At 37.3% G+C, this 16,830-nt stretch overlaps 1 protein-coding gene across 9 annotated transcripts in view; it reads right to left on the reverse strand.

Moving 5' to 3' along the window:
* Positions 1-3,347: 3,347 nt before the first annotated feature.
* The window catches only part of TFDP1 (transcription factor Dp-1), a 131,331-nt gene continuing 117,848 nt past the window's right edge, over positions 3,348-16,830 (reverse strand). For all 9 annotated transcript variants that reach the window (XM_072621885.1, XM_072621879.1, XM_072621884.1 and 6 more), the window contains exons 10-12: positions 16,324-16,490; positions 9,432-9,513; positions 3,348-4,620 (exon numbers count right to left, since the gene is read on the reverse strand). In XM_072621885.1, coding sequence (XP_072477986.1) covers positions 4,473-4,620; positions 9,432-9,513; positions 16,324-16,490 — 397 coding nt within the window. In that variant the 3' untranslated portion in view covers positions 3,348-4,472. The remainder of the gene's footprint in view (positions 4,621-9,431; positions 9,514-16,323; positions 16,491-16,830) is intronic.

Genomic DNA, 16,830 nt, shown 5'->3' on the forward strand with positions numbered 1-16,830 from the left:
TTGTAGTCACTTTCCTTACTAAAATTCCATGTTTTTCGATTGTCAATGATTATCAGATTAATGCAAAAGCTATTAACCAGACATCATAAAATAATGGTAACACACATTCTGTATTCTTGCTTTTAGTAATGATAAGAAATATTAAGAGATATATCCATTATTCTTATAGTATAACATGAATACTTTTCTTGAACTGCATACCTACAAATTTCATCAGGATTATTTTCTGGGTTAAAAAAAAAGGAACTGATAGGAAAATTCAACTTTCATTTTGATGTGCTTATTTAAGTTTCCATGACAATTTTTGGAGAATTATAAAATATAAATATTAACCACTAAAAAATTCATTATTTACACTTTTATACACAGGCACATTAACTTAAAGAAAAAGAAGTCACCTAACTAAATATTATATGGCTTTTTTTTAAGCAGTAAAGAATGGCTCCCAGATCCCAAGTAATTAATCCATAACAGCAAATTTGCAAAACCAAACACTTTCAGGATCCATTGTAACATTGATGCTGGCTCTCTTTCCTCTCTTCCTGGTTCATAAGCTGTCTTTGAGCTGCTGGAGGGTGAAAATATTTATCATGCAAACCCTCTGGTGATGAGCATCTCTCCTGTATAAGGGCTGGTCTTTGGATAATGGCTATACCATCTGTTGCCAGTTCAGTAAGAAATGCAGTGTTTGAGCTCTACTGACAGCCTGTTGGAGAGAATCACAGTTTTAGAGCTGAAAGGGTCCTTAGACAGCACTGAGACAATTTCCTCCTTTTACAAGTAGAGTAGGGATATGAATTCAAGTTCTCTGGGGCACAGTTATGAAACACGTGGCCAACAACGCTCAAGTGCAGCCTGAACTAGATTAAAATGTAATTGGAAAATATTTAACAAAATAAATAAAAATCCAATAAAACATGGAAATATCACATTTCAAAACTAAGTCAGTAGGCAGCCTGCAGGGATCATTGTGCACAGATCAGCGGCCGCTGTTTCAATTGACTTCGATGTCACTCTTCTAGATGTCTCCAAGTCCAATGATATTTCCAAGACACTTTACTGCCTCTTCACTTTTGGATTGCTTTTAGTGTTAGTAGGTATTTCCTTATAACAGGCTGAAACATCTCACCATAAACTTATACCCATTTATTCCTGGAGTTCTTATCTTGAATCAAGCAAGTGAAGTTTAATTAGTACATTTCCCAGAAGACAGCCCTTCCAACACCTTGAAGACAGCCACTTTGTCCACAGATTCCCACTGTTCCCACCACATGCCTTTTCTTCCCCTTCAACAAAGCATCAGGGAGTCTATGAAAGGCATAAATTCAACTGCCACAGTTTGGTGGAGGCACAGATTCTTAAATCACTAGGCCAAGGTCACAGAGGAAGAAGTGAGCATTTGAACAAGAATTCTGAGCTAAGATTCTGTCGACCAGACCACAGAGCCTCTTTCAGGAGAGGTCGCCACTATCTTGACTTCTTATCAGGAACTTGGGTAAGAATTAGAGAAACACAGTCAGAAACAACCAACCAAGAAGGAATCATAAATCTCACATGAAGTGACAAGCTGAAAACCATTCATTAGGATTCAGACTGACTAAACCTTCAATAATTTAGCCCAATGCTCTGTTTTGGGGGTAACCCTTGCCAATTTTCCATGACAATGAAAACTAGCACCAAATATTTAGCATTAATACTGTTGACTCATAAACCACTTCACTAATACTGAGCCTCCATCCACTCATCGATAAAAATGATGTACAAATAAGAACATTATATCTAAGTTAAATCCTTAGCCCAACTTTACAAATCACCATGCTGAAAATGCAGCGATATCCCTAAAATATGCCATACGTAGTTGCAAATACCCAGTGACAAAAGGCTCTAACTTCAATGCAAGGGACTATTTTGGATGTGGATAAACAATTTATAAAGATGGAGGAGAGGAATTTCCAGTGCCTTTTTATATTCTCCATTACTGCCAATGAGATAATGCTTAAGAAACACCGAATGCCAAGAGACTGACATCTGGGATGTGAATGACAGACTGCCCAAGCAGTGTGTATGTAAGCTTTTGATCATATTTCAAAGTCAAATGAAAATTCTTAGATTACCTGTTTTGAATGTTTCCCACCCCTTTCACAATACAGCACAACAGCACAAACAATGAAGAAATGCTTGATACAGCAGCCATAATAATTGTTTTCTAATCAATCTCTGAAATGTGAAGTAAAAGGTGTCACTGATAATTCTTTGGTATTTAAAGTTCATTCCTGAATGGCTGACTCCACTATGTTACTGAGTACAAAGATGTTTAAAACACATGGGAGGTCTTTTGATGATAGAAGAAAGGTAGTTAAGTCTCAATCATGTATAGCAAGAGGGGAATAGAATAGCGTGGATAAACAAATGTTAAGTTCACTGAGTTAATTATTCCAACTTCCAGTTATATCCAAACACTGTACACTGGAATCAGCTGATTAGATGAACTGATCTGAGTTTCATATTTCCCTGTTCATTCCCATAAAATGAGTTTATAAGGCTTTTACATGAGATATTTATCTTGAGTGATCAAAAGTTGACTGTACATTTATTTATATGGGCAATTTTTGAAACTTTCTTTCCTTCTGAATTTCATTAACCTATTACATTTATTAAAAGATATCAAGATTAAGTAAATAGCCATAATTTTCACTTTCTCCTCAGTAAAAGGTCATCTTCTCTAATGGTCAAAAACCTTTAAAAAAAAATCCAGTTATGTTACTAAACTCAAAATGAACATATAGCAAATTAGTGGCACAGAGACTGAGATGTATGGCGTTATTCATGTAAGTAAATACAATGTGCAAGTCACTCTGAATTACCTATTACCAGCATGAGATGAAAATTGGTCCCAATTATCAGGGCACACAAAAGTTACAGTCTACCAGAATATAAAGCCATCTTTTATGCTACATACATTATTATCTATCTCCTTCAATCTTCCACAAATTAGCCAGGAGAACACTGGTTCTTCTGACCCCACCACCTCCAGACAGGTGAGTTCTATAGTCAAGTATAATCAGCATGGGAGGTCAAGAAATAAAACCCCTCATAAATGCAAGATACAGCAATGCTGGGAATTAAGGGCGTCACACAGTTTATCACCAGGGTAAATCTTTGAGGTCCTGGCAATTAAATTTCACTCAATTTTTAAAGCAAAGCCAGACCAAAAAAATTCTAGACCGAATAATCCTGAATTAGAAAAACACAGAGCTTGTTTAAAATGCCCATGCGCGTTTTATTAATAAAAACTAACAGTGCCAAGTTAAACAAGTCAAACAATTAAAGTCTCTTTAAATTCCATAAAATATTACAGAAAAGTTTATTTGTGTTTCAATAAAAAGACTATTGTCTTTGAACAGGCAGCTGACAGCATTTGTGCAGTTAATTTTGCTTTGTGAATAAATTTAAAAAGAGACTACACCACCTGCCTGAAATGCCTTTTTAATAAAAAAATGAACTATTAAAAATGATTGACAAATTTTGAGTTAAAAAACTGTTAAAACATTTTCTATATTTAATTTCAACTTTATAATAGATTACAGGAAGATGCTTACGAAACAAATACAAACATTTGTTTCTGTACATGTCTTTAAGTGATAGACTTATAAGTATGTAAACAACTATATAATAAAAAGTTTCCAAAGTCTGCCTGTAAGAAATCAGGCACATTTTACATAAGCAATAAATCATTCCAACCTTCAAGATATTTTATATAGCTGCACCAGCATGGCAGTAAACTTTTGCCAAACAAAAACTTTTTTTAAACCTTTTTAATCCATACATACCAACATATAGAGGAAAATTATATAAACTTGATGGAATTACAACAGTAAATATAATTTAAGGGAAATAAATTCATAACATTTATGGAGTTTAATGTTTAAAAAAGTAAAACTTTTTTTTTTGTTTGGTTCTTTGGACATTGCATGATTTAGCAAAATAAAAACGCATCATCTTGCTATCCATCCATCAATTAGTGGCACCACTCAAAACACTCTTCAAATAAATGGCCATTCAGTGAACCATTTTCCACAAAAGGATAGCCTTTTATTTTCATTGATGTGGATGAAGTACAATTTCTTCAACAAATTCAGCGAGAATTGTTATGGGGCAAAATGGACATTCCTTCAAGTAAAAAATATTAGAAAACAAAACACAAAATCCTACCAAGTAAATAAAGGATCTGCATTAGCACACTGGTATCAAAAACACACATTCACACCACATTTTAAAAATCCTACGAAAAACAATCCTTGCTTGCTTATCAGAGCCGCACTCTCTAAATTCAATAGCTTACCAATATTTCCTTAGGGGTAGGATCAAAAATAAAAATAAAAATCCACATTTTTAAAAAAAGTTCTCTTCCCTAGAACAATTTATTCCTGAAGCTGAATTTGAAGGGAGGGACATGTCTACACGCCAATAAATCAGTCTTCGTCGTCATTTTCATTAAAGTCCTCATCATCGTCATCATCTTCCCCAACATAAGATACTGGAGTTTCAACTCTGGAGCCACTGTACTGAGATCCATTGGAACTCGTTGCCAGCATTCCATCTGTACCATTGGTAAAATCACTGCAGGGTGAAAAATAACAACTGTCACTGAAGTTCCCAAGATGAGCTTTCTTTAAAACCCACTCAAATGCCTTAAGAAGGGCAGTAGGCAATGCATTCATAGCTAAGTTTTTAAGTTTGGACGCAGAGATGTAAACACACAGATCAACTGCCACTGACATGGAATCTTTGACCTTCCAGGAACTTTCACTTACAATGGCCTAGTTATTCTCACAGTATTCCTATGGAAAAGACAGTGACAAGTTAGGAAATGATCTCTCCAAAGATTCAGGGCTCATTCAAGGCTACAGAGTGATCACAACAGCAATGGCATCTAAATGACACCTTCCCACGAGGGGCACAAACTATGGGGCAATTTGTGTGACGGGCTTAAAAACAAAAACAGCATTTGCTGCGAATCCACATATCAGACAATCTGATAATAACTAATAATAATGTTATTAACTATAACTATCATTATTGGTTATTAACACTAATAACCTGTTAAAATGACTTGGTTCAGGGTCATATGTGGCTGAGGCTATTTTCCTGACTAAATTCTAACACTCTAACTACTGAACCTCTTCTCTTGATGAATGCAATGACTGGGCTAAAATAGGAGAGGGCACTCTATGTTTACATGAGAGCTACACACCTAAGACCTCCTGAGAAGGGACTGTTTCTGGCACATTTCTGAGATTCCAACCTACTTGGTTCAGGTGGAAACCAGGCCCAAGGATATCCATGGGCCCAAAATGGCCAAGAACTTATGAGGCGCCATGCTCAAAGCAGCTCATCAGAAATACGGGGACATCTTTGGTACCCCCAGGCATTGTGGCAAGCTACCCAAAGATGTCTGTGAACGAAATATCGCTGTAGATGAGCACAGGCCCCCAAATCCAAGGGCATGGCACTTTGCACATACTGCCGAAGATGCTAAATCCTTAGTGAATTTAATTAGCAGTGATGATAGTCATTAGCACCCAAACCAAGCATTCAAAGCAAGTTTTTGACATACAATGTGTTTCTTTTTCCATAAACCCACTGTCCAAAGCATGACATAAGAAACAACAGCTAAGGATCTATCAAAGTGACTTCTCATCATTGCTAACGCTTGCTTGACACAGCGACGAATCACAGTGTCACGAGGCAGGTTAACTCTTCCACTGGTACAAAGTGCAACATATTAACATCCTGTCATTCTGTCAGATTCTATAAAAACATACCCTGTAGAGGATTTCCCTGATACAACGGAGAGCTTCTAGTCTTTAGTACTTTGTGGATATCACCTCTCACCCTTCCAGAGCCAGCCAATCTCCAATAATCTGCTTGATGATGGTTTTGAAGCCACTTCTTGCATAGAAGTTATAGTTGGCAATACAAGAATACTGGAGCGTAAAATTATCATGTGCTTCTTTGTCTCATGTCCTTAGCCAACTAAGATCTGCATTTACCAGTGATGCTCCGCAACTGACAGCCACATCCATCACGAGAATGGTGGGTTTTTTAAAAAATAAGGAAACCTAAACGACTTGGTGGGTCACACAGACGTTTGGGAATTCTGCCTGTCTGCTTTTATTCAATTCTTCACCTAAGCCACGCAGAGTCCCCACTTAAGACTCAAACAGCGCAGTAGGCTTCCATCCAGCCACGCTGTAAGTGGGGCAGTAGGTTTTCTTTGTTCATTTTTTTCCTTCCCCTCTGTGGTCAGAGGCAGCACACTCACAGTATCTGTGTACCTGAGCCCTCTTTCATTCTAGCTTTATGCAGGACACCCTCCATGACATGCTTTCCTTGATCTCAATATTTATAAGGGACAACATTCCAATAGTCCTTTTTAAGGTTTGACACACATCACAATGACCCAATGAGTTAGGTGTTATTATTTTCAATTTCATTTTTAGGATGAAGAAACTAAGGCTGAAAAGGTGACTTGCCCAGGACTTGAATTTAGCCGCACCACTCTGTACAAAACGGATCAAGGAATTGTATCATACTGTATGCATAAAGGATAGCTTGTTTTAGTTTTATAGGCTACATTTCAATTAACCAAATTAAATGATTTTTTAATAATAAAAAAATACAGAGACACGTTCTTCATACTTTTCAGTCAATTGTGTGACTCTAGTGATACAGAAATTATGTGACTAAGTGATGTAGATGCTGAAGGAAACTGTAGAAGTCTGCAGGCTCTCTTCATAAGGGATCCTCAAGGATACCTTACATTTATGTATAGGTCATGGAGATAAAAAAAAAAATAGGTCTATGGGTCAGTAATTGATGACATTTTCTTAGCTACTTTTTTCCCTTTTCCCCCCCTCCTTGGGACAGTTTTAAAGTTGACGCCTGAATCCTTTCAAAAGTGTGTCACTGCCCAAAAACAGGTTTCTTCTGTGTTGTACTTGGTCTGGTCAAGCTGCTCTAACTTCACATGTCTTACTAATTCCAATGAGAAAAGATCATTCCATCAGGGATGGCAAATCCACTCAATTCTGCGTCATGACGCTTTGTAGTTTAAACTCTATTAGGTTGGATTAGGCTAGCTGATTTTCAAACATAACTCTAGTTGCTTGTTCCACTATCCTCAGTAATCATCCCCCAGCATGTTTTGTAAATAGTCTTAAACTCAAAATTAGTGTTACCTATGGCTGCCATGTTTGTCTGCTTAGTCAGAAAATCAAATACATTTACAGGCTGCGGTGGTTTTCAGGGCTGTTTTAGTCTTCCTATTGTGGCAACTGTTTTAAAAAATTAAGCATCTCAAGGAATGATGATAATTAGATGCTGTCAATTTTTCCCCACTTCTCAGAGTCCACATTGGGTTTTTAGACTTTCTTCTAACAAGGTACATCTTATGTAAATGTTAAGACTGTACCAGACTCTTAACATCTATAAAAAGAGAGAACTCTGTTTGATGATCCTACGATTATCAAGGAAGCCATAAAACAAATACTCGGTAAAGGTGTTCACCACTGTCATGAAGTATGTGTGCTACATAGAATCCAAACAGAAAACAGATTTTTCCCCACAGAGAAGTCCACCTGATACTCCTGTAGTAGATATTCTTGTGCTAGATACATTAAGCATTAAAATCTCCTTAATGAGATGTCCACAGCCACTCAAAATAGTTCAGCCTAATAATCCACACAGGAAAATAAAGGTAGTTGAAGAATGACCAATCACAGCTGGCACACTGTGATGTTCAGATAAATAGGTAGTACATTAAGCTGATACATCAATAATACTCTTTATCATGGAGCTATCCACAGACGGACACTAAGCCAGGATCCGGAATCAAACGGGGAAAGAGAGCAGGTTAGATTGCATTTGTGAAACTGCACAAGGCTTCAGGAATGCCAAGCTCTCTTCTGAAGCCAAGATTTATCTTTCAAACGCAAATATTTTTCAATTAATGATAGATGGCTATACATCATCTCCACACAACTAGATACAAATGAATCACATTCAGATGATAATCACAAGATTTATATAAACAGGAGTAAGCACATAGCTCCATAGTTTTTGATATTTTGATGTCCTTGTGATAAATTTACATCAGTTAAATGCCTATGTAAAATTACTATGCTCAGTATTTATTCCCATCTGTTTCTGATGTCATTTTAGCCATTTCTGACCTCCAGGACTCAGGTAACAGCACCTCTTTTTCTCATTATTAATCCTTCTTCTTGATTTTTACTCATCCCAACGTTAGCTATACCAAGTCAACAGTCTGACTCTTCCTTCAGTCAGGGATACAACTTCAACATCAATAACAAGTCTTCTTTTCTGCTAAAACATCTATTTGATTTTTTTGTGTGTGATGTTAATTGGTGTTCACCAAGTCTAACATCAACCAGTTATTGTCTCAAATAAAGTGATCATGATATAAAGGTATGAAGCTTCAGTTTAATTTTTATCTTTAGCTTCTCTCATTCCTTCTTCCTAAATATTATGCTTTCCCATTTATTTTTCCTCATCCTCACCTTTCCTGTCTTTGTGCTGAAATAAGAGAATTGATTTAATGATGAGGGCCTTACTCAGTTCTTTAAAGAATCTCTCTGCTTCTTCATTCTTAGCAGATCGTAGTAGGGATGCATGCAAATATTTCTGTGGTGACCTTTTTTTGGAAATACTTATTGTTACTGAACTACATGATATTCCCCACAAGGTAACGTTGCTTACTGCCTTTGGATATATGATCGAACCCATTTCTCCAAGTCCTTTTTGTACATGGATAAGCCATCTTTCTATTTAAGGTGGAATTTCCTTCTTTCTTCTGTTTTCATTTACAGTAAGAATGTCTTTCACAAAGTCCTTCTCAGGTGCTTTCTCATGGTACGGAGAGAATTCCAATTTCTTGAAGGGTACATGAGCAAAGCATATGGTTTGGCAGGTTCTTTCACACTAAAATATTTCAGATATGGCCCCAGCAACAGATGGAGTCTACTCTCCAAGGACCAGTCTAGCTAAGTAAAGAATGGTCTATCATCAATAGGTCGACCATTGGGTGATGAACTTTTTGATCATGGTGACCCATAACATGCTATGTGAATGTGAATAATTATTACCACAACAAGCAAAGTGCTAAATTCAATAAGAGTCCAACATGACAGAATGCAACTTGTTAGGAAAAGAAAGTCATGGAAGTAAAGAAAGTTAAACAGAATGAGAAACAGAGAGGCAGAAATCTAATCTGTTGGTGTAGCACAGCTGGACAAACTACATACATCCAACCAGTATGTCAATTATGCAGCCATGCTGAAAACCCAAAGTGAAGTACAGTTTTTTAAAAAGGCACGCTCTTTTGTATGAATTCTATAAGCTGGTTTCACCTGGCAGAAAACCTTGTGCCACTTGAAGTTGAACCTGATGATGATGTGACATATACACTGCTGATTGATCCCTGAGCCATTTCTGAAAAACAGAAAGAAAACAAGTCCCTTAATTAAGAAAAAACAAACAAGAAATGTGAAAAATCAAAGGAAACTGAGGTTATTCACAAAAAAAGGCTAGGGTGCAGAAGCTTAACAATAGCCTTAATACATGTAAACAAATACATGAATGATGGTGATCAACGGCTCCTAATATCCACAAAGAACAGAAGAAGGAAACAGGCTTGAAATAACTGCAGCATGAGGAATATAAATAAGACAAGAAGTCAGAGGCACAAGAGCACTGAAAGTTATCTGACTTTTTGGAAAAAGATTTTGCTTTCTCTGGGATGGTTTGGTCAACTTCTACTCAATTGTAAAGCAATAAAGTAATCCTTTCTAATATCATATTCTTCATTTTTTTTTTGCCAGTTGATGTCTTTTAAAAAATGTTTTACTGATGGCTTGCCTTCATATCAGTCATCTCCCATTCTTCCCTCTCATTTAAAACCTTCCCACGTGACAATGAAACGAAAACATTCCGCATGGAGACTGAGTGACACTGTATACACTATTACATCCTGACAGGCCCTGACCTCCATTATCTCCTCTTTGGGACCTTTCACTGATTTGAATTCATCCTTTCAGGTAATCTGTTCATTTACATTGTCATGGTCACTCCTGGTTCTGTTATTTTGTCCTGTACAGATTTGTACAAAGCTCCTTATGTTTCTTTGAATCTCTCATATTAATTTATCATAGTATTTTCAGCCACTCCCCAACTGAGGCGTACTCAATGTTTACGAGTGTTTGCTACCACAAATAGTGCTGTTAGAGACATTCTAGGATATATACCAAATATGTACTTGAGCACTGTTTTTGTCTTTGATATCCTTGGGACACATGCCTAGTGGTGGGACTGCTCAGTGGGGACAGTTTAGATATTTTATTTCCATGAGTGCACATTAAGAGAATGGTTGGCTCATTCTGCAAGTCCACAAACAGTAGATTAAGTGTGCCTGAGCCCAAAAAACCCTTTCAGTAATGTTCTCATCTTTGCCAATCTGCTGGGTGAGAGCCAAAGACTCAAAGTTGCTTACTTGGTTATTTATTACTACTAATAATTTGGAACACAGTTTCAAACAGCCATTTAGGGTAATCCTTTTGAAAATTTTTCAAATCGTTTGATCATTAATTGGGAAATTCCACTTAGTACCATTTCCTGTATCATATGGAGTATCATTCTTGAATCACTTTACTCTTCTAATTCCACAGGAGCACTTCTTTTGTTTGTGACAATGGGATAAATCTAATTTCTGCCCAACTCAAGTTTAGTTTTCACAACGGTTCTTATCAAATTGTCTTTCCCCCAATAATTTCAGTTCTCAGGTTTCTCAGACCTCTGTTTCCATTCGTCTCTTTTTCTTGCTTATCTCATCTGTTCTGTTGATTTATTTTTCTTTTTTTAAACCAGTAGCAAATAGAGTTGATTATTACTGATTTATGACATTATTGAAGGTACAGCAACGCAATACCCATTTCATTTGCACTTTTTTCATTATTTTCCTCAAGATTCTAGAACTTTTGTTTTTTCAAATAAATTTTGGCATTTCTGTCTAGTTCCAAGAAAATTATCTCCTCAGTAATCTGACTGGTATAGCAATAAATCTCCAAACTAATCCAGGAAATAGCCATGTTTATTATACTGACATAATCCAAGCAAAAGCAATGAAATCTATCTTCGTTAACAGAAGCCTCCCATTATTTCTGTAGCATGTTTTAAATCTCATCAGTTCTTAGATTTAGAATAGGAGGGGAACTTCAGAAGCTAACTAATTCAATCCCCTCATTTCACAAATGAAGAAATTGAGGCCTGAGGCAGTTTAAGTAATTTTTCCAAGGTTTCACAGGAAATAAGCATTTGAAGCAAAACTGAACCTGTCTCCTCACCCTTGAACTTCTTTCCATTACATAACACTGTCTTACTCACATAAATCTGATGCGAGCCTTGATAGGTTAACTCCTACATATTTGGTGCATTCCCCATTTATTTTCTTTTCTTTTCTATTTATTTATTTATTTATTTTTATTTTTTATTATTTTTTAATGTTTAACAATCACTGCCATGCAATTGAGATTTTATCCCCCCCACACCTACCCCCCACTACCCCCCTCCCTCCCCACAACTGCATACAATTCTATAGGTTCTACATATACTTTCCTATTGAGTGTATTTTCACTATAGTCATGCTATGTAGTCGGACTAAAATAAATGAAAGAAATCATATAACAAATCAAAACATGATACACAAAAACACACACACACACAAACATGATCTGTTACATTCTGCGAATGACTTCCATATTTCTTATGACTTCCATATTTCTTTCTCTGAGTGTGGAAGGCATTTTGCCTTAGAGAACCACCATTGGGATTTTTTTTTTTTTTTTAGAAGTTCTTGCGTTATTACGAAATTCCAAGTCTACCAGAAAAAACTCTCGCACACTGTGGTCGTTGCTGTGCACGCAGTTCTCCTGGTTCTGTTCCTTTCACTCAGCATCAGGTCATATAAGTCCTTCCAGGCCTCTCTGAAGTCTTCTTGTTCATCATTTCTTATGGCACAATAGTACTCCATTACATTCATATACCATAATTTATTCAGCCATTCCCCAGTTGATGGACATCCCCTTGACTTCCAGTTTTTGGCAACTACAAAGAGTGCTGCTATAAATATTTTTGTACATGTGGGACCCTTTCCCATTTTTATGATCTCTTGGGGATACAGTCCTAGTAGCGCTATTGCTGGGTCAAAGAGTAATGCACATTTTTGTAGCCCTTTGGGCATAGTTCCAAATTGCTTTCCAGAATGGTTGAATGCGCTCGCAGCTCCACCAACAATGAATTAGTGTTCCAACTCTCCCACATCCTCTCCAGCATTTATCATTTTCTTGTTCTGTCATGTTTGCCAATCTTATAGGTGCGATGTGGTACCCCATTTATTTTCAATGAAATTTCCCATCACCATTTCTTCCTTCTTTCTGTCATACTGTATAGAAATGCTGACAATTCTTGTGGACTGATTTTCTATTCACCACCTTGCTAGATCTATTAATCACTTATCAATCTCTCGACTGATTCTTTCCGATCTTCTAATCATATCATCATGGTGTCTGCAAACAGAAATAGTTCTGCTTCCTTCCCATATATTTGATTTTGTTTTCTTGCTACTACAGCTAGCATTTCTAGAATCATGTCATGTAAGAGCCTATTTGTTTTAGTCTTTTGAAAAAAAAAGTGCAGTATTTTGTCAAAAGCTTCTTCTGTATCTATGAAAACAATGGTACGGTTTTTCTTACATATATGGTTTAAATGATGAATGCTATTATGTTTTCCTGATGCCAAAACAACCTTACATCCCTGGTATGAACATAGCTTGGACATACTGGATTATTTTCTCATGATTTCATTTAAAATTTTACATTGATGTTCTTTACTAAGACTTTATAGCTCTGCTCTCTGGGTATCTACTGACACCACAGCTGCCATTTCTGTCTCCAGGTCCAACAATGTTAATGAAAGCAACAACAAGTGGTTGAAAGTGTAAGATTACAATAACCAAGTTTAGTCCCTCAGAAGTTATATGAAAAGAAATCTCTCCTTGCTACTTCGCAGAAATTGGGGGAGGTGGAAGGCTTCAAAGGTGTGAAGTACTGATTGTAACAGACTTTTTCATTATGTTGGTTCAAAGAGATGGCTCTCTGCTGAGAGTGGGAGTTCGAGAGACAATGGATAACGTAGGTGACACGTCAGTAAATTTGTATTTTGTAAAAATTTGGTACTGTACTTTCTACATCCATTCTGGAGAATGCTTTTGGTGGCATAGGTATTAACAACTCTTTAAATGTCTGAAAATGTTCAATTATAAATAAATTTGCCTCAGTGTTTCCCTCTTTGGCAAATCATTTAAGGACTGGTGACATTTTTCACCAAAGCAGGGCTGTGTAAGATCTCTACTTTATTATTCCAGTATGTCCTACAATTTTTATAAAGTTACCTTGAACACACTGAGAAATATACATGGTATTTAACATATCCATTCACAAGTCATCATAAGTCAGGCAAATCTAGTTTAACAATTCATTCACTTCTCTATTTTCCTTATCATTCTGTTCAATTTATCTCATTCTTAGGGGGATACGAAATGATTAATGTTGTCTTCATTGTCTTTTTACAATTTACTTCTTTTCTAAGAATTGAACTGCTATAACTGTATGCATACACATTTAATAATGTTCATTTCCCAACATCTACCTGGACTTGATCAACCTTTATTGCTGTCTTATCTGAGAGCAGAATTGGGGCTCCCTTTTCAAAGAGTTTCCTGAAGCATAACAGATTTTGTTCCACCTCTGTATTTTTTCTCTATGCAACTGTATTTTAATCATGTTTCTTCTAGGCAACAAATTGTTTGGATTTTGTTTTCTTCCATGTCTTTGTTATTGAAGAAGTTAACTTTTCACATTTAGAGTTAAGTTTCCATTAATTACTTGATGTACAAATGTAGACACGTACACTCTTGGGGAAGTGCGTTCCTTAAGCAGGGTTGGGGTGGAAGCAGGGGTCACCCTGTCTTTGTCCTTTCTCCTCATTTTTATTTTGTTTAACCCTTCCAGGATGTCCAATGATGCTGACATGCAGCACTTAGTCTCATAGCATCCTTATTCTCAAGTGTCCAGGCCCCTCAAAGCAGAGTCCACTGCAAGACCCTGATCTGCTTCCTTCCTCCCACCTCCTTGGGGTTGCTCCGTGGTGATGCCAGAGCATTTCCCTTCTGCTGGCTATACTAAATCCTCCTTTTTCCTCTGTATTTTGCACCTCAATGACACTCCCCAAAGGCAGAAGAAGAACCAATCTTCCTCTCCTCTCAGTGCTGCCCAGTCATTATCTTGGTCCTGCTTCACTCTCCTTCCTCTATATGGGAGAAATGTTTTTGTATTATCTTATCCCCTATAATACTGAGTCTTTCTAGGGCATAGGATTTTTTTCTCATGAAAAAATAATTAATGTCCTCTACCTCTTCTCCTCCTGATTTTTCCTATTATGCCTTTTACTCCTTAGATTATCTGTCTATTAATACTCTTTTTACTTTGTCCCTCTCAGCATCTCGTTTTTTTTTTCTTTTTGAAGTCAAACAGAGCCTATTTTCACGTTCAGTATTCTTATTTTGCTAAGCTCTCGTGTTTCCAGTGTGGTTGTTTTTCTTTTTCAAATTCTACTCCATCACTGTTTTCCTTCCAAAGCTTCATTTCTTTGTTCTACTTGTCACTTTGTTTTTCTGGCTCTAATGCTTTTACATGTACACTTTCTTTTCAAATGGCTCTTCTGAATCATTCTAGACATTCCTGGAGTTGCTTCACTGTTACTTAAGCAGGGCCGTGAAGAACCTGAGCTTTTTTCACCTTTCTCCATGACTGTGATTCTATTTCTTATCACAAAGTACTCATTCACTGAGAGGGCTCTTTTCTTCAAACATTTACTCATTTCTCCCCTCAATTAGCTCTTAAACAATGATTCTGCTCACTTTTTTATGGTATTCTTGCTGAAAATATGTTGGCCATTAATCACCTCCCCTCACAAGGTCTGATGCTCTTGCGCCCTCACTCGCAGCTAGAGCAATACTTTCAAAGCAGCTGTCTCCACAGGCTGGATGAAGTCTGGTTCTTGTCTGAGGGTGCAGGGGGGCAGCTGGGACATCGATGCAGGGAAATGGAATGGCCACTATCCATTCTCTACCTTTCCCCGTCCTACTCTTCTGCTTTCCATCATCCTTTCTGAAAATGAAATCCCTCTCATCAGAAGAGCTGGTTGTGAAGGTGTTGAGGGAGATACAGGGTACAGAAAAGGTCCCGCAAGATGCCTCTAGAAGGGATCCGTGTGGGAAACCTCCAGAGCATGTGCTCTCTTCTACTCCCTGGTGACTCTTCCCACTGACTGCTTTCTTCCCCCACTCCTATGCTGTACTCGCCAATTTTCTTCAGCATGGAGTTTCTGGTTTCCACCATTTTCTCCTAAACTCCACAATCCTCCATGACCATCTCCTTTCCAACTTCTCCACACTCAGAGATGTCCAAATTCAAAGGATTCAAAGCCTCCCAAGGACTGGCATTTGCAGTGAGATGCTGACACAGAATTAGTTGGGGAGGGACAAGAAGGTGAAGGGCATGAAAAGGGTCCAGAACCTGAGGTTGGCTAACTGGTCTTCAGAAGCAACTTCTTCTTTTATTTATCTCCTTGATGTCACTGATGAGTCTTCTACACTTGCGGCTTTTAAATGGTATTATCTGTGCGGTGGGCAGAGAGATTCTCCACGATTCTACCAGGATTCTCCAATCCACATTGTAACAGAACACATTCAAGTCACACTTCCAAGGACAACATGTCAAACTTCGCAGAAAGAGATTCTGATCACAAATCCCTCTCTTTTCAAGCTACTATATGCTAACATACCCAACCAAACAGCTATCAGAGAAACACATAGCTTTTTACTGGGTACATGGGATTGAAAGGATGCTCCAGTAAGAGAACTGAACTTGTCTCGCCTACTCACTGCATTTAAGCCCTCTATGACTTATAAATCTCAACATCCCCTAATTTCTGATTTTATGCTCAGTCTTTCTATTTCATTATTATTCCTGGTTGCTTTATATTTGGAATCCTTTAGAAAGGAAAGGTATAACATACTTTCACCAGAAAAGGGACATCTAACTTTGAAGTCTGTCATAACTTTAAAAGTATGCCTTTGCATTGCCAAATGTGATCAGCATCATGGCAATTAAATGTGGCTTCACTGACCTGTCACATAAGGTTCCAGAGCTTTAGGTACCAAACTTCTTGCCATCTTTAGGTCTTCTGCAGAACAGCTTCCAGATTCGAGCCCACAAGCCATCCCCATTCGCTTTAATACTTCTATGTCATCGTGGATTTCAAATGTGTTGTCGAAATTAAATAGATACTCAAATCTGAAAGGGAAAATTTCATTATTAAGCATCAAAAAGATGATGAAGACATCTCAATGATGAACACACACTACACATGCCTGACTGAGTGGACAAGTGCTCTTGAAAGCAAAATAAAGCCAACAATGAGAGAGATGGGCTGGTATCCACAAGGCAGAGAATCTGCTGCCTAGGAGCTAGACGTAGAAACATAGAGCCCTAAAACTTACGTGTTCAACTTCTCTGATTCTCCAGTATAATCTCTCTCTGAGAACTGAGAGGCTGATAATAATCCTCATTTCCTTAGCGTTGATGACATACTCCCTCCTCCCCGCAAAACCAGAATTATGTCTTTAACACTTAA

The sequence above is a fragment of the Notamacropus eugenii genome, chromosome 6 (genome assembly GCF_028372415.1).
Source record: "Notamacropus eugenii isolate mMacEug1 chromosome 6, mMacEug1.pri_v2, whole genome shotgun sequence".
In the NCBI taxonomy this organism is placed as follows: Eukaryota; Metazoa; Chordata; class Mammalia; order Diprotodontia; family Macropodidae; genus Notamacropus; species Notamacropus eugenii.